At 44.2% G+C, this 18,796-nt stretch overlaps 1 protein-coding gene and 1 pseudogene across 1 annotated transcript; both read right to left on the bottom strand.

Moving 5' to 3' along the window:
- The window catches only part of LOC121832933, a 35,725-nt pseudogene extending 21,254 nt beyond the window's left edge, over positions 1-14,471 (bottom strand).
- A 9-nt stretch (positions 14,472-14,480) lies between these two features.
- Positions 14,481-14,939, bottom strand: LOC121836123. The gene has a single exon (XM_042290879.1). The coding sequence runs from the start codon at positions 14,937-14,939 to the stop codon at positions 14,481-14,483; it is 459 nt and encodes a 152-aa protein (XP_042146813.1).
- Between the last annotated feature and the right edge of the window lie 3,857 nt (positions 14,940-18,796).

Genomic DNA, 18,796 nt, shown 5'->3' with positions numbered 1-18,796 from the left:
CTGAGTGAAATAATGGCGGCTATAAGACTGAAACAAATAAGTGCCTTATAAGTTGATTGTGTCAAAAAGCTGGTCAGCGAGACTAAAATAACTAGTCTGTCACGACCCTACTGAAAAAAGAAAATTGAAATTTATACGGATGGCAAACTGGTCGACCATTTCGGATCAAACGTGATTATGGGATATGAGTACCTGTTTGAAACGGTACCCGTTGGAACCAGTACCCGTTTGAACCGGTTTCCGTTTAAAACGGTACCCGTTTGATACGGCTGCTCGTTCGACCTTTTTCGTCGCCACATATTTGAACGCGCCCTTCGGATATTCAGGCAAACTATTCGTTAGCCCTAAATTGGTATCGTCTGGAAGGTTGGATATGTTAGACTTATTTACGACGTTCCGAACTTGATAAACCTACTTATAACATGAAGAAAACCCGTAGAAAAAAGATATATTTGTACAAGTGCTTGCAAATAGGCGGAAAGACAGACACAAAAGATTGTTTTCAAAAGTTTATTACATACAACCTATGCCGTAAGCAAGTACAAACCTGCAAGCGATCTGGAAAATGGGAGGAGGTACTGCTAAGTTTTTATACAACAAAAAAGCAAACAAGAACCGAGGTAATTCTAGGATGTGGTGTTTATTTTCCCCGCAGCTGGAAAAAATAATTTCCCCCACATTCTACCGGGAGACGCCTCTCATCGGTGGCGGCAATCAGTTCATTGAACGACGTTACATCGACAGTTTGTTTCATTGACACGCTGTTTCATCGACCGATTATTTATAGGCAGCTATGATTTGCTTTTTTGTAATAAGTCACCCCAGACTATCGCCGCGAATGGCGTGTGCGGGTACGCCAGTTAGGATAACATTTTTGCTGTCTCGGGTAGTAACGCGTTACTAGTAACGTGTTACTGTAACACCGTTACTTTTTTAGCAACTTCAAACTGTAACGAGTCACTTTTTAAAAATGTAACTTTTAACTGTAGTTCTATTACTTTTTTCAAATAATGATAAAAGTAACGACGTTACTTTTATCGTTACTTTCCAGTTTTTAATGAATAATATACCATTGAACGAGTACAATCTACCTACTCCTTGCACTTTCCAAAGTGTCGGTTCGGGCATTTCGAATGTCAAGTTGGCCTTGCACAAACTTGGGAATACTTTTTTTCTCGCGAGCCATGATCCGAATACAGCCACGTGTGGATTTGATGATAAAGAGAATCCAGGTATCGTTACGCACGCGCTTGTACTTTGTGACTGAACACTTACTTACTTCTTAGTACCTTGAAGCATTATCTATGTTGCCGTTTTTCTTTTTTTCTGCGCAAACGCTTTTTAATCGGGTGAATCAACCGTGAAACAGCAATACACACAGAGGGCACAGCAAATGTGTCGTATTTTGATTAGCGCCAGTACTCCGGCGTGCTGTAAACAGTTGAGGCAAAATTTACTGTCGTTTGCACGGGGTTTGCTTCTGGCTTGCCGGGTACGAACTGAAATATGTCCAGGGGCTCTATGAACCCAGCGCAACCGTCACCGAGCCAGCAATACACTAATTCGAGAAGCAACTGCTGCTAAGTTGCAATATGAAGTAAAAAGCGTACTTTTAATTTTATACAATAGAAATTCCTATTTTTTTGTGTTATAGAAAAGGAACTGAAAAGTAGCGCCGCTACTTTTTAAAAGTAACTGCCACTGTAACGAGCTACTCTTTTGTTGCGTTATCTTTAACGGTAACTTCGCTGTTTTTTTCTGAAGGTTTTTAACAGTAACTTATCCAAGACTGCATTTTTGAAATGATCCGTCGCAGACTGCCGTCGCGAAACTGCGTGAACGGGTCCGCCGGCCAGAGGTTCACGCGCAACGATATGTCCCTACAGACCGGGACTCGCGTAACGAGTGTAGGTGATATGTTAGTGTTGACGAAACCTGTTAATAAACCGTGCATCCACGAAAAGTTGGCTATGAAGCGTGTTTCTACGAAATGCCGGGAGAACAAAGTCGGTGTTCTACTGAATACTGATAAAGGGCATCATAAATGATTTTGTTAAAAGTAGTTGTACGTTACCTTGAAATGTATTTAGGGTACGCTACTTCGAGTCATTGCACCCGGTGTACTTAGTACTTTACTTGGAGTACGTAACCTCGTATTTACTTTGTACTTTACTTTAAGTACTTTTAGATGTACTTTAGGCAACACTGTAAACAATAAAACACTGTCTAAACATTAAGCTCAGGCAGTGCAAAACCTGAAAGTAGAAATTACGCATTCGCAGTACATCATTAAAAAAAAGTATAAAACGATTGTGCACCCAGAAGCACAACAAGCTATTAAAGTATTCCTGTGAAAAAACAAGCAGATTCATATTCGACTAACAAAATTTCGCTAACGGATCAAAACCTATGTACTTTCTTGTTACCATAAAAAGCATGTAAAAGTAACTTCGAAAGGAATTCGCACCTTTATACGGTAATTAGTAATTTTCTCAATTAATTTTCATTTGAGTAAATTCTACTCTACTCAGATTACTTTTGAGGGCAATACTCAGTGAGTTAACTTAATTACTTTTTTTGAGTAACTTGTACATGTCTGTGGGGTAGTAAAAGTTTGTTTGTCAATATGCGGTCTGGGCAAAATCCAAAAAGCCGCCAATGTCGTGTTTGCGCCAACTCTGTAGCGCAACGTACTGCGCATGAGGAGTGTTTTTTTTTCTTTTTTTTTGTATGTTTATTAGAGGTACGCCGATAGAGGTGAAGGAACACACTACTTAGCGGAGTGAGTGATACTGTTAGCCACACGTGTCGGAAGCGCCGCTTGCAAGTTTAGCGGTTGTGCTTCTGACAATCCCGGAGTTGTTCCTACAAGGACTCTCGCACGACGCGACTGATCGCGCTGTTGTAAAACGAGGTCTGCTTGTTTGAGCCGCGTTAAGCCAAGAAAGCCAATAACAACGTGCAGATTAGGCGCTCCCGGATATGCGCGAGCTGATTGGATAAGAACGCGGCAGTATTTTCCCCGACGTGTGCGTCCTTATCTTAGATCCTACGTCTTTAGAGGCACTTGGACTCTTGCGTGCTGTAAGCGGGCGAGCTGAAAACAAAACATCATTGTATACACTTGTTTTTCTTCTGAAATGCGCACTCTTATATTCTCGGAATTACAAAGAAAATTATTATCGTTTTTACAAATATTTTTATCGAAAATTGTAAGGAGGCGTTTAGGAAAGATACTGTTTTGGATGGGGTACAACGTAAGCACTTTCAAACAGTTGTAAAATGCATTGCCAAATATGACACAACTCGATACTCATTTAAAGCTCTCATAGTTGTTTGAGAGATCGGAATGGTAAAAATTATATCTATTACTTTTTTCGTGTAAGATACATTGTTAATTACGTGCTCAAGCCGGAGACGATTGGAGTGCCTTTATAGTCTATGTTCTCTAACGAAATTATGATGATAATGGAAAGCTACAAGTGAGCTGGACGAAAATAACAATAATAATCCCTGGAAGAGGGGAACAATGGGGACAGAGGAAAAACACAAAACTCCCAACACAGCTAGGTGACTGGTGCGCGACGGAAAAAAATGCGCCTGTTCTTGGTATCAAACCAGGGACCTCTCCATTTCCGGTGGCGCGTTCCACTGGAAATGGAGAGGTCCCTGGTTCGGTACCAGGACCAGACAAATTTTTTCAGTCACATACCAATCTATTATTTATGTTTTGAGATTTGCATTTTTTCTTCGTCTTCTTCTCCGGGGGCTATTATCATATTTGTGATGCGCTTTGGATCTGTTTGTACGGCGGCAAATAGATATAGACGCCTAAGTATAGCCGCCCAAACAACTATTTTTTTGTAGTAATTTGAGGGTGCAGAGGTGCTGGGGTTGTGAAACCAAAAATAACCATTCCACAGATATTTTGCACTGGTGATACAACATCGATGCATGGAATTGTAGAAAATATTTTTATTTGGCTGAAGCGATAACGTAGCGCAGGGGTTTCAAACTCATTTGAGTGCGGGGGAAGATATTCCAACCTGAAAGGTTGAGGGCCAGTGTAAGTAGTAATAATGGGCGATTTGTTTGGAGAAGAGACCTTTTTCTCTCAGCTTGTTACACCTGTAGGTTTGATTTGTTTCAATACTGAGTTCCACCATAAGTCTAGACGCAGCCGATGCTTTAGAGCTCATGGGGCCAATTAGACAGCATAAAAAGTGCACCATCATGTTATTCGTCATGTTTCTGTACGTGTTCCATTATTGCTTAACCAATCGTAAACAGAAAAGGCCTAACGACTTGCACCTTTGGAGCTTACTGGTTGGTCCAATTACCTCGTAGCGTTGGCTGTGTCTGGACCCTAGTTGAAACGAAGTATAGGACTAGTCTAGGTCCTTACGAGACGTGATAACAAAAAGTAAAATGGCACCGCCTCGTCACCGTGTTGGTATTTTTTTATATAGAAGAGGTCAAGCACACTGGGCAGTTCTCTTTGCTCAATTCACTCGGGGTCTAATTTAACTTTACATGGCTCGAAGAAAATATCTTTATACGAGAGTTGTCGCTTTCATGACGATTTGTATTGCAGCAGTCTGATAAAATATTTGCATTTTAATGGTGATATTTTCTGAAGGCGGGAAGTCATAGCTTATAGCTTTATCTTTGCCAGTTGCTCCTGCTGATCGAGTGTTCGCGCAGCCGAGGTGACAAAAGCTGGGAAGTGAATATTAAGACGAGACACAGGACAAATTAAAGCGGAATGGTATAAACTATGCCAATATGTTATAAGAACAGAGTTACGTTTCGAGCAGGTATGCAGTGGTGACATGAGATTATTATGGCGCATGCGCTAGAGACCTGAGGGCAAAGATTCGCAGCCGGTTGGTTGCGGGCCGCGTCCCAGCGAGTCGCGGGCCGTATGCGGTCCGCGAGTCGCGTTTTTGAAACCCCTGAATAAGGCTATCAGAATAAAAACGAAATGCTTCAATGCGCTAATGTTTACAACTTTCTATTTTGCTCATGCCTATACTCTCTTTCATACTTAGTGTGCAACGCTGTCAAAGCTAGTGGCGCGAGCATGGGGCTTGATCTCGTTAAACATTTGCGCGCGTTCTCGCGCAAACAAAACCATATAGATGAAGCCACGCGCTCGTGCCAGTAGCTTTGACAGCGTTGCACACTAAGTATGAAACGCAGTATAATATTTCGAAAATTTCATACCTCTACCCGAAGCTACCAATCCAGGCTGATGCAGCATATGCCTGTAAACCCTTGTTGCAAGATATATAAAAAAAAAAATATTATATTTATTTTAAGTACGTCGTACTGCCATGCGGCGTAGATTCAAATGTAATAGTGCATTCCCATTTCCTGGAATAAGTCCAGAAGGGAATGGTGATGCGGGTCATATGTCTATCGTTAAAAGTCTGGCGGCCGGATAAGATGGAGGCCCACCCGGCTAAGATGGCGCCGACGGGTCGCTTGAAGGACCGGTCACGTCCATAGGAGGTGCTCGAGATCCGCCTCCCGGACTGGGGTGGTACAAAAGAGACAGCAGGTGGATGTCATGGTATGACTCCAACTGGCGCGGAGAGCCGTTGTGATAGCTACATTCACACGAACTCTTCGGAGCGAAACTTCTTCTATGCGGGTAAGACCGCCAAGGAGGTTGGAAGTTGGAACCACACGGAGGAATAAGAACTCATGTGGTGCGCCGCAGTGTGTCCTTGTGAATGACCAGTCTATCCTTGGCCGACAGCTTAAGAAGAGGAGTCGGGTAGACCACCGTTTGAGGATGACAGACAGCGTCTGGCGCGACAAGAACAAAAACACTAGAACGGCGAATCAGACGATTAATATCAGTAAGTATGGTATCAATAAAAAAATTCTTACGTTTATTTTTTTCTCCCGCAGATATAACGCGTAACAAACAACTGAGAGAGGGTCACCTTACCCTCCTAGCCACCTCGGAGTCGTTGGTGCTTTGTTTTGTGTCACTAGGGAACATGCATAAATTTATATTGTTTTTATTTATTTTCAATTTTAAATACCGCCTATCGGTTTCATTTCTTTCTTGTGGAAAAGGGAACGTGGTGGTTTGTTTCCTACAGTATGTCGGAAGGATTGCGCAAATAAATGCCTATAAACTGTCCGTTTTTTTTTTATTTGTATAAAAATGACTTCGGGCGTTTTGGCATGTTCCTGAGCGCTTATTTTAGTTCCAGAGAGCTATGTCTGTGGAAAGAGTGGGGTCCTATCCATCGGCACCCACTGCCTGCTCAGCGCTCCCCACAACTCCTCCTTAGCAGTCTGTAGGACCTTGAACATAATTACGAAGAACCCGAACACTGGAGTAAAATACGCCTTGATATGCATCACAGCGCCAAAATCACACGTTGCTATACTGACGGTGGATTATTCCAATCGAAAGGATCGTGCGGTCATTCTACAAGACGGCTCTCGCTAAATACAGCGCCTGAAAAAACAAATTGGTGCAAGAACAACATTTGATTCTTAGCTGTTATGAGCGCGAAGCGGTTACGCAAACGCCTATCTGGCGAGGAGAAGCTTGCCAGATAGGGCCATCTTTGATTATCCACCGCTGCACGACGCGAAGATCTTTCAAAAGTTCCTTTGAATGGTCGGTTTTTATCGGCAGCTCATTCCAGGGTGCGCCGGACTAGCGCGGCAACTAAAGCTGCTGCTCCACAAAGGCTTGAGGTGGTCCTGGGGCCGAGAATAAGAAGTAGATTTATCTTCGCTCACGAAGGCGATAGCAGCCACAGATGGCCTGTGCCTGCCAGACCTTAACAGTCCTCTCGTAGAGACAGACGCGAGCGACAACGGTGTCGATACGGTGTTGTTTCACGAACATGACGGACAGCTACGCCCAGTGAAATTCGCCAGCCGAATCCTTACACCGCCAGAACGCAATGACAGCGTGTTGGAAAAAGAAGGGCCAACCGTCATGTTCGCTCTGAAGGAGTCCGACCAGTATTTAGACGGGATCACTTTTGTCATTCTGACAGACAACGCCGCTCTAACCTGGATTCAGAGGTTCAAAGAGCCGGCGGGGAGTTTAGCTTGGTGAGCACTCACCCTGCAGCGATACTCCTATACTTCTGAGAGCTGAAAGGGCTCGACCAACAAGGTTGCAGAAGCACTTTCTCGGTCGCCCTGTGATAGTGGTAGGCAGGAGGAGACGCACGCAAGGGATAGCGAGAGACGCGTTTTCCGCACAGCCACTCATACGCAAGGCAGCTGGGAGGGAAAGCAGCAACAGGAGCCCGTGGCGGTAATAGGAGGCCGCCCGAGAGAACAACGGATTGTAGCTTGACGGGAGGTGGTAAGCAAAGAAGAGCTTGTCGAGGCCCAAAAAGGAGATGGGTTTTGTCAGCGGGTGTTGGGGAAAGTTACGGAAATGGCACGCAACACCGGGGACGCTGATGGTCGACTTAATGAATATACTGATTCATACCTGATGGACCAAAACGGCTAATTGCTCCACTACATCGCAACAATTGACGAGGAGGAGAGGAACTACTCTCCGTTCAGGGTTGTGATTACTGAAGTATCCGTGATTACGGATACTTCGACGATTTGGCTTTGGCTGGTCACGGCAGCGGCAGCAAGACTTTTTAAAAGTTAGGTCGCGTCGCGGCCTGGCCTGGGATGAGGCAGGGCACACTCAGATACGCCCGTAGGTACCCAGCCTGCCAGAAAGCGAAGCCGAGACGGGAAAAAGCCCCCGGGTCTTAAGCAGCCTGTGGTGAGCCCCTCCTTTTGGATATGGTCGCCTGTGACATCATCGGCACACTACCAAGGAGTCTTCGTGGGAACCAGTATTTATTAGGGACAACCGATCATTTCTCAAAATAGGTGGAGTTACACCCACTGAGGAAGTTGGTTTCGGAGCGCATCTGGGACGTGTTACACATTTTCATGTGTTTTGGCACATCCACATGTCTCATTAGCGATAATGTTAGTTGTTTTGCTAGCAGTGTGTGCACTGACTCCTGCTTGGTGCTGAACATAAAGCACAAAAGTACGACATTATACCAGTCTCAGGCTAATATCGCTGAGAGAGTGAACGGAAACTTGAAGTGCATGTGATTGCGGTAACAGAGAGCCACAGAGACTGGGACGAACCCATTTCACTTCATTTCATTTATTATACTCTCAGGGCCCGAAGGCATTACAGAGAGGAGTGGAAATATATACATCAATATAAGGTGAACAATAAAAACAAAACGCAAAAAACAAACAAAACAGAAGGTACAGAATCGCTATGAAACATTGTTAAGAACATCAGTTATGGCGGTTTTAAAATCAGCAGCGTCAGTAAGTGAGACTACGGACGCGGGAAGGCGGTTCCAGTCGACGGAAGTCAGAGGTAGGAAGGAGGCATAAAAGGTGGAAGTGATGCAGTAGGGGATTCCTACTTTTAGTGGATGATCGGTGCGCGGCGATATGTATGATGGTTCTGAAATTAATGAGGCTCGAAGTGCTGGGTTAGAGTGATAAATTTTGTGAAATAAGCAGAGGCAAGCTATTTTTCTACGAAAGGAGAGGTTGGGCAAATGTAGAGACGCTTTCATGGAGGTGACGCTGGCTGTACGATGATAGTTAGAAAGTATAAAACATGCGGAGCGATTTTGAATGGATTCAATGGATGATGCTAGGGATACGCCATGGTTCCAGATAGAGCTTGCATACTCAAGTTTGGTGCGAACTAAAGTTTTATATAGGAGAAGTTTAAGTGAAACAGGGGCAAGGGAAAAGTATCTTCTGAGATAGCCTAATAAGCGATTAGCGTTGTTAGTGATATAGTCGACATGGATGTTCCAAGAGAAATCGTTAGTTATATGAACACCGAGATATTTATAGGTTGACACAGAAAGCAAGGTGGAGTTATTAATACAGTAGGAGGGACAAGTGTTATTTTGACGGGACACTCTCATAGATTTACATTTAAAGGTGTTAAGTTCCATAAGCCAATTATCGCACCAGCGGGTGACGTTGTTAATATCGGTCTGAAGAGCAGATATGTCAAAGTCGTTAATGATTTCCCTATAAATTACACAGTCATCAGCGAATAGGCTAATAGAAGAAGATACATGCGTGGGGAGATCGTTAATATATATAAGAAATAGAAGTGGACCTAATACGGAACCTTGTGGGACACCGGACTTGACAGGTGAAGTTGAAGAATTAGTTCCGTTAGCGTGAACAAATTGGTTACGGTCTGATAGAAACGATTCTATCCAAGCGATTATATTTAGATCTATGTTAAGTTTACGGAGTTTATGAAGAAGCAGCGCGTGAGGAGCCTTGTCGAAAGCTTTTGAGAAATCAAGAAATATGCAGTCAGTCCTGGAACCCCGGTCAAGTGTTACGTGAAGGTCATGAGTAAAGGTTAGGAGTTGAGTTTGTCATGAATAAAACCTTCGAAATCCATGTTGCGCTGAGTTAAAAAACGAATTTGAATCTAGAAAATTGAAAATGTTAGTGTAAATGATGTGCTCAAGGATTTTACAAGGAATGCTTGTTAAAGAAATGGGACAAAAGTGTAAAGGGTTATGCTTATCGCCGCCTTTGTGGAGAGGGATCACCTTCTCCACCTTCCAATCTTTTGGCAATTCTCCTTGTTCGAGTGATTGCAAAAATAATTTAGATAAGATAACGCATGAGTACGTATTAGTGTTTTTCAAAAACTTAGCATTAATAATATCAATGCCTGCGGTCGTATTGGTTTTAAGGTTTTCAATAATATTACATACACCTTCACAGTTTACAATAACAGGAAACATGGGCAAAAAATCATAAGTTCTAAATACAGGACAATCCGAGGTTACCGTGCATGAAAAAGATCCAACAAACACATCATTTAACAAAAAAAAAAAAAAACACACTTCTTTTTTGTTAAATGATGTGTTTGTTGGATCTTTTTCATGCACGGTAACCTCGGATTGTCGAGATAGGGTTTGTAATCCGGACGACCATGAACAAATCGATTGGGTAACGGCTGCGCTTCTTAACTTGAGTAAGGAAGTGACGTCTCCGCTGGAAAACGGGCTACAAAATAACCAAAGTCCAACAGAGCGCCCACCCTCTAAGTACACGGCGGAGTTGAAAGTTTGTTAGTTGAATGCGTTGCACCACGAGAGAATCTTGATGCCGCAAGGATCGAACAGGCGGCCCAGTACGATAAGAATTATCACCCCCTGGAATACAAGATGGGGGACCTAGTTTTTTGATGATAACCTATTCTTTGAGCAACGCAGCGTGGGGGTGCGCAGACTCACTTGCTTCAAAGTGGGAAGGGATTTACGCGGTAAAGGCACGAGTGTCACATCTTACCTATAGACTCGCTTGGAAAAATACGAACGAAGAGTCTGTCCCGGTCCATATCACAGACCGGAAAAGTAATGTAGATACGAATAATGTTCTACTGAACAGGTTTTATTTTCTGAAAGATTACACACGAATAACGATATTTAAACTCCGAGGGATGCTTATGCGTCCTAACCGGGCGCTGTTCGTGAAGTATCTGCCCTCTTCTCCTCTCGCCCCTCTTGCCGTGGGGGCGACTTGAGTTGTTTCGTCTACCCTGACGGAGGCCTGGCCGCCTGGCGCCCATCGGGCCCCCCCGAGCTGGTGTCGGGTATCCCCGGTGCGTGCCAGCCTCCTCCGCGGCTCGGGAGAGCGTGTTGCGGGGAAGACGTTGCTGTCGCTACAAGCCTCTATATACAATCTTCGTGATTACGATGACGATGAACGAGAACGTACCGCACAAAACGGGGAATTCTCTTATACGGGTGGTCCACGCGCGCGACAAGCAACGGGATCTGAGCGTGGTAGCTGGGGCTCTGCACGGCGTTATAATCTGGGGCGCAGAATTTGATCTGATATTTTTTAGATGTTAATGCAGCTTGTTCTGCCCATGAATGCCTCTTTCCCCCCAGAGGAACCAGAATGCGAGGCGCCATCCGGAAGGGCGACCATCAACCTCCTTGGACACCGGCGGTGGCAGCCGGACAAACTCATAGGCTGCTCAGCATTCCCAGTAGAGGGCCAGTTTACCCAACTCAAGGGATGACCAACGCCTTCAGCTAGGAACCAACGGGACCAACCGTCAGGGTGGTCAACCTGGTTGGCAGAGGCGGGATGAACAATGCCGACCTCGACCACGTCAACAGAGGCAGGGCGGCGAAGGGGTAGTCCGAGGGACCAGGGGGGCACACGAGACTCGACCCCAAGAAGCAGAGTGGTCCTGTCTTCGCCTAGGAAACCAGTTCGACGCAAGCCCTCTCGCTAAACTGTAGTAGTCATCTGGACAGCCCAAGAGGTCCTAGAGCTGTCCACTCTGTGCCGGGGTGAACTGGCGGAACCAGCCCCGACCGAACTTGTCTCAACTGGCCATCTATGTCCCGCGGCCCTTCCAGGGGCATACGCTGCCCCGCTTCTACCATCCAGAAGCCTGCTGGCTGTGCCAGGTCCCGGTCATCCACCAGGACACCCATGAGGCCAGCCGCAGACATATCAACCTCTTGAAGAGCATGGGCCACCACGCCTGCGTCGCGGCGGCAAATACAGCTGCTTCGCCGGGATCGGCCAGACCTTCTGTCTTTAGCGGCTCTCGGCATTGACGAAGTCACAGGAAGCGGCAGTCCTGACCCCGACCAACTGCTTGTCGACGGAGCCGTCGACGGAGACCCGGTGCTCAGCCCCTACACTAAACGCACACCGGTCACACCGGTGCCGGCCCCCCGTGCAACAACTGCGGCCCCATCGGCGTCCACCACCATCAGCGACGCGGAGATCAACGAGCTTGAAGAGCGTTTTAACAACAGCCCTATTACTCCGGACGCTCCTAACCCCCCGGGTTTACAGGCTTGAGGAGTGGGAGTGGGGAGGATGAAGAAGACGCGGGCGCGGAAGGAGGGGGCTCGAGCATAGGAACAGCGCGAGCGCGGGCGGGCGAGACAGACCGATCAGTCATTCAGTGATCGAGCACGATTGGCGGAACACGTACCAAGCGGAGCAGCGGAGCAGAGGCCACGCACGGACGACCTCGCTCGTAGAACCAAGCATGACGAGAGGTGGAGGAACCACAGTTACTAATTTCCCCACTACCCGGGCCGCGAGCGGACAAGGAATCACCTAAGAACCATTAAATATTACCTGATGCTAGAAATTGGCCCGTGTGGTTTTCTTGGGGGCGAACGGTACTCGTCGGGATTGGGCAGTATCGGCGACCGACCCACAACGCTATTAAAAAAAAAGTAATCGATTACAATTGCAATTGCCCTCGGTTAAAAAGCAATAAAATCGATTATTTTATTACTCGAGAAGAAAAGTTATGGGTGGTTACTCGGAAAAAGTTACCGTTTCTTTCGATCTTTTCACATGTTCAAAACAAAAATGTTTTCTTCAGATTTGAAAGGGATTGTCTTTCGTAACGTCCACTGTTGGATTATAATCACCCGATAATGAACTGCTTATATTCTTACTCCACCAATTTCGGTAAATCATCTTCTTATCGGCGGACACTTGGTTTGGGGATTGCATGGTAGAAAACTTGTACAAACGAATCGCGCCATTAAGAAAAGAAGGGGAAAATAGCAAGGGTTACAAGTAATTTAAGTACTTCCCAAATTAATCAACTATTTTTGCGATCACTTTCTAACAAATTTAATAAAGTAATTACACAATTACTCTCAGTTGTAATCGATTACCATTATTGCGATTACGTTTAATGAGTTCGTGCACGTCTGAGTGGTTAGATTATGAACTCTACTTCATGAGGTTTGCGACATTATCTCAATTTGATTTTTTTCCTCGTTTGACTCGAATAAGATGAATAATAAATTATAGTGTTCTTTTGAAATTGCAAACTTCAAGAGACGCGTTACTTGTAACGGGTTTAGACAGTTTAAAATGTTGCGCTAATGCTCGCAATTTTTTGGTGTCAACGTTGCTTCTAGTGCGGAAAAACAAATCGTGAACGACACTTGGAGAGCGTGTCATATCCACGGGAATTTTGCCGTGCGACACAAAATACCGGTAGTAGAATGACACCATGTGAAACGGGGTTTGAAACTCGAAGGCATGTGTGAAAAAACAACCGATAATCACGGAAGTTTGGAGCAGAACGATAGCATCGTTCCATAAACAATACGCATTCTGCGGGAATATTTTTTATTTAGAAGTCGCACATATGCTGTGAACGAAGATATAATAGATATTTTTTGTGCAGTCAACTCTCTCGCGTTTTGGAAACAGTGCTGAATAAGTAACGCATATTTCGCATTCTTGAGATTTCCTTTCACATTTCCGAACGTGTGTTTCAAACCTTATGTACGTAAAAGTTAAGATCTTACAGTGGGGTTTTTGACAATCCCATTGCGCAACGCGGATGAGGCAAAATAGTCCACAAGTCAGTTCAAAAGAATACACAATAATCGATTTAATTTATAATCGACTTATACGTTATTATGAGCAAGATTTTTACTGGTTGCACTGAGCTATGAGATTTACAGACAGTGATTCTAGATTACAATCAAGGAATCGCTTACTGTCAACACATTCGCCATGAAGAGAGACATGAGCTGGGTTGCTTGTGCAATATATATCATTACTAAACACCACAACTAAAACACAAAAATAATTTATTTTGGAAGTATTATCACAGAGAGCACACTTATTAAATAACTCTAAAGCTTCCCATCGGTCTATTGAGTAAGGATTTAAAGTTAAGTTTCCTCAAGAAATTTGGTTATGCGCTTATTCTCTCTCTTTTCTTGTTATTAGTCTTTTGTTCTCTAACTATGCTCAGTCCTAATCAATTCTGTCTGGTTTTATAAACACTATAAGTACCCAACGCCAGCCGTGAAAGTCTCATTTTGGAGAATCTGCATCCACCGTACACGGCACTACAAAGGTTTTTTAAACTTGATGTCAGCTCTCACCTATATGAAACTTTATGTGACTTGAGTTTGCTTTTGTAACCTCCAGAATCTGTCAAAATCAATTTTTAATACGTTTTATCTAAGGATTAATAAGGTAGTTCGATCTGCGTTTCGCAACAGGAATCGAAGACTTTTTAACCGCTCTGCTGTGCTCCAAGTCATGAGCTTGGTTCAGCAGCCGCCTCTCTGGCCAGCTCAACTGCCAATCTGGCTCATGGCCTCGCTTACGATGCCATTCCTGGTTTTGTGACGGATATTGCCGTTGATTGTGATGTTTCTTTTGTTGCTGATTTAGTTGATTGTGCTCTTGCCTGTTCTGTTGCTGGTTGTGTTGCCCATCTTGCCAATCATGTTCCTGGTGTTTATTCTTGTGTTCTTGCCAGCTCCTTTGCCGGTTTTGCAGCCGCTTGAGCTCCAGGTTTCGTAGATGCCTTTGTTGCGGGTACCGTGAGCGGACTTCTTGCCGATCATATTGACTGTGTCGAGAAAAGTCATGTTGCCTGTTTAGGTGCTCCTCATATTGTCTCTCCTGTTTGCGATCTTGCGTGTTCTGATGAGGTACTTGCCGATTTGTATGTCGGTTCTGTTGCCGGTTTTGTTTCCGGGGTTGTTGCTCATCTCGTTGATGGGTTTGTTGCCGTTCGCGTGACCAGTTCTCCTGCCGTGCTTGTTGTCTTTGTTGCTGCCGGTTTTGATGGCTTTCATGGAGTCGATTATCTTGGTGGTTGTGTTGCTGATTTCGCTTCCATTCATCTTGCCTGTCTCGTAGGTTTTCTTGCCGGTGTTCTCGCAGGTTTTGTGGATTGTTATCTTGCCAATTGTTTTGCCTCTCTTGTTGCTGGTGTGATTGCCGGCCTCGTGACCTATTATCTTGCCAGTTTCTTTGTTGAGTATTTGGCCGTCCGTTTTGCCGTTCTTGTTGATGGCTCCCCTGGCGGTCCCACTGCCAGTTTTGACGACCATGTTGTTGGTCTTTCTGCCAGTTCATGTGCCAGTTTTGTAACATTGCTTGCAGCCAATTCTCTATGCGGTTCTTCGCCCTGTTAAGCCTGTCCGGACGCCAGTGCGACTGTCGAGTCTGATTGGGGTTTAAGGCATGTTTTTTCAGCTGGTTTGATAGAGAGTTGGAAACTTCATCGATCACGCGGTTCAAGATATTGTCCTTCCATCCGTTCTGATTTTGGTTAGATGGTCGGTTCGTAACACCTGAATTTTTATTCAACGTCGAGCTTTGCAGCAAGTTTGTCAGTCTCTCCTGCACTCGTTTCTTCAAGTCATCCGGCACTAACTTCAACAAGCGGTCCAGTGTAAATTTTATTTCTGGGCGCAGTAACGGCTTCGTCAGCAGGTTCTTCAACCGGTTCAGCAGCGCATTTATTGCCGGATCCTGCAGCTGCGTAGATAGGACATTCTGCAACTCGTTCAAGATCCGGTACAATGCATTCTTCAGCGGAGCCTGCGCCAGACTAGAGGTAGTAAAAAACGAAACCAAAAAATAATGAGAGGGTGGCGTTTGCGCATGTTATAACATACACTATTTTTCAATTTTTCATTCAAAACTAAATGGGGTATATCATTTATACATTGCGTTTTGATTGTCTTTGTATTATATATTGAATTGTTAGAAAACAAGATATCAGAAAGCGAAAGGCCTTCCAGAAGAAAACCTGTCGCGTAACGATTAACTATTAACAATTTCATAACAATTATGAGACCAGAAGGTTTCACAATTGTTATGGTGACTAGCTAGCTTTATATTAGGTGCGTTTATCTTAGCACAGAAATACCATATGCGGCTATTATTTGCTCGTTCCTATTGCCAGAGATAATCATGTTCGAAGTGATTATTTGCGGCATAAACAATACCTTTTAATTTTAGAGGTTAGCGAAAAGTATAACCTAAAATATAAAACATCAGATTATCATGATATGCAATAGGATTACCAGCGCTCTTAAATTAGAAATGCATTGAGATAATGGATATAGCTATATATAGTGTGCTTCAAACTCTGCAATTGCCTAAAAATGTCGACTGTATTAAAAACAAAAGAAAGCATAAGCTCCATCGCAAAGCTTTAATTACTTAATTTGATAATAAAAGAATTAGAGAAATCTAAGTTCTAGGGAGAAAAAAGTTTCATACATTTCAGACGCTGAGCTTATATATTAGTTTCTGTACCCATGATTTTCGCACTCATAAATCTGGGTTGCGCTCAACCCAGATTTATCTTATATCATGTAATGTAACCAGTTTAGCAAAATATATTCGTATGTGAGTAGCGTTCCTTGTGACGAATTTTCGAAACCTTAAGTTACAGTGGTCCACTTGAATTAAATTGCATCTTGGATACAGAAGAAAATCACGATAGCTATTATTACTATCAGTGATATCATTATTACGAATTATTTTTTATTCATTCATATTTTTCTGCCCACTCACTCATTTCCATCCATTACCTTCACTTAATATTCAACACTCACTTAATAATCATTAACACAACCATCATTTATGACACGAGACTTAATGTGAGCACTAAGGCTCGTGTAGACTTGCCTCAGTGCTCACGGACAAGATAGAAAAGATCAAACCGAGATATCATAGTTAATTAAAAGTTCCGATGAAATAACAAATACAAAAAAATGCCAGTTTCTAAGACTGTGCAGGTCATTTTCTCAAGATCCCGATTTGTAATTTTGAACTTTAAAATGTTGAATAGTGAAAACTTGAAAACACACTTCCAAGACCTCATAATATTTGTAGTAAACTCTAGAATGTAAAAAAATAAACAAAAAAAACTATCGAACCAAAAATAGCAAAATATATAAAGAATTAGCTTTAGAGTGACTCAACGTGTACCTTCAGGAACGAGGGTACCGGAACGAGGGTACCGGGGGGTAACTGAGTGAAAGAAAATCCATGACAAGTCGTTCTATAAACACCGCGTCATATATATGTCAAACACTGAAAGCTGCCATTTTTATTGGCGAAAATAAGAGTGTAAATAATTTTAATTACAAAGTAATGAAGGTAAACAATTTGAAAGATGAAATATGACGTTACACTTCATCGTCGTAGTAGCTTCCTCCTGCTGGCTTGGGATCTAAATTAACGACGTCTTCAAATAGATCACTTGGTTCAGTCTCCAGCTCCACGGAAGGTACGCTGGCGGACGTGGCCACAATTTCAACAGCGGGGTCAGCAATCACTTCGCGGACTGTTTGATTCTCCTGTGTGTCACTACGGTTGCCAGCTTTTTTAGTTTTAAGTTCAACATACGGCGGATCAGTCAGAGCGGGCTCAGTATCTTGCATTCGCTGAGGTCTAATTATGTTCTTTACAATTTTCTTAATTAAAATATGTTCAGTGGGAACGTTTCCGTACTGAGAAGCGGGTGTTGGCTCCGAGGAAGTTGGCCGATAAGGGACAACTATCGATAACAAGGCCAGTTGCTCCTCTGATGTTATTTCCACAGGGTCAGCGGTTTGCGCTGGAGTGGATGACTGCTCTGAGACGGTGGTTGTCTTCGGTGTTGTTATTTGTTCTGAGGCAGATGTTGGCGCTCGAGTAGCCGGGTGCTCTGGTTCAGTGGTCTTATCTCGTGTTGTTTTTTGTCCAGATGCAGCGCTGGGCCCCTGAGTGGCTGACTGCTTTGAATCAGGTGTCGCCTGAGCTGTTGGTTTTTCAGGTGCAATGGTTTGCACTGATATAGCTGGATGCTCTGTTTCGGTGTTGTTCGGTGATGTTATTAGTTGTTTTGTTGTAGAGGCTTGTGCTAGAGTAGCTGGCTGCTCCGGTTGGTTGGTGTTCGGTGATGTTGTTAGTTGTGGCGCAGATGTTTGAGCTGGACTAGCTGGTTGCCCTCGTTCGGTCGTCTTCGGTGAGTTCGTTTGTTGTTCAGGTGCAAATGTTTGTGTTGAAGTAGCTGGCTGCTCTGATTCAGTGGCCTTTTGCGGTGTTAAAGGTTTTTCTGGTGCAGACGTTTGTGCTGGAGTAGCTGGCGGCTCGGGTTCGGTGATCTTTGATGATGTTAGTTGTTTTGGTGCGGGTGTTTGATGTGGAGTAGCTGGCTGCTCTGGTTCAGCTGTCTCTTGATGTGCTGTTTGTTTTTCAGGTGCAGCGGCTCGTGCTTGAGTAGCTGGCTGCCTTTGTTCAGTAGTCTCCGATGATGTTGTCAGTTGTTCAAATTCAGCAGTATGTTCTGAAGTAACTCGCTGCTCTGGTTCAGTTGTCTTCGGTAATGTTATTGGTCGCTCAGGTGCAGAGGTGTGTGCTGGAGTAGATGGCTGATTTGATTCACTGGTCTTCTGCAGTGTCAATGGGTGTTCTGGCGCAGAGGTTTGTGCTGGAGTAGTTGGCTGCTCTGATTGAGTGGTCTTCGGCAGTGTTGATGGTTGTTCTGGTGGAGTAGGTCGCGCTGGAGTAGCTGGCTGCTCCAGTTCGGTAAGCTTCGTTGATATTGTTTGTTCTTGTGCACGTGTTTGTGTTGGTGTGGATGGCTGCTCTGGTTGAGTCATCTCCTGTTGTGCGGTTTGTTGTTCAGGTGCAACGGTTTGTACGGGAGTAGCTGGCTGCTTTGGTTTATTGGTCTTCGTAGATGTTATAAGTTGTTCAGTTGCAGAGGTTTGTGTCGGAGCAGCTGCTTTCTCTGGTTCTTGTGTCTCTGCGGATGATGGTTGTTCAGATGCAGCCGTGTGTGCTGGAGTAACAGGTTGCTCTGGTTCAGCTGTCTTCAGTGATGTTATTAGTTGTTCGGGTGTAGAGGTTTGTAGTGAAGTAGCTGGAAGCTCTAATTGTGTGGACTTCGGTGATATTAGTTGTT

This window comes from Ixodes scapularis, unplaced genomic scaffold (genome assembly GCF_016920785.2).
Source record: "Ixodes scapularis isolate PalLabHiFi unplaced genomic scaffold, ASM1692078v2 PGA_scaffold0__279_contigs__length_252992795, whole genome shotgun sequence".
Taxonomy (NCBI): Eukaryota; Metazoa; Arthropoda; class Arachnida; order Ixodida; family Ixodidae; genus Ixodes; species Ixodes scapularis.
This window is presented reverse-complemented; position numbering and strand designations above follow the sequence as displayed.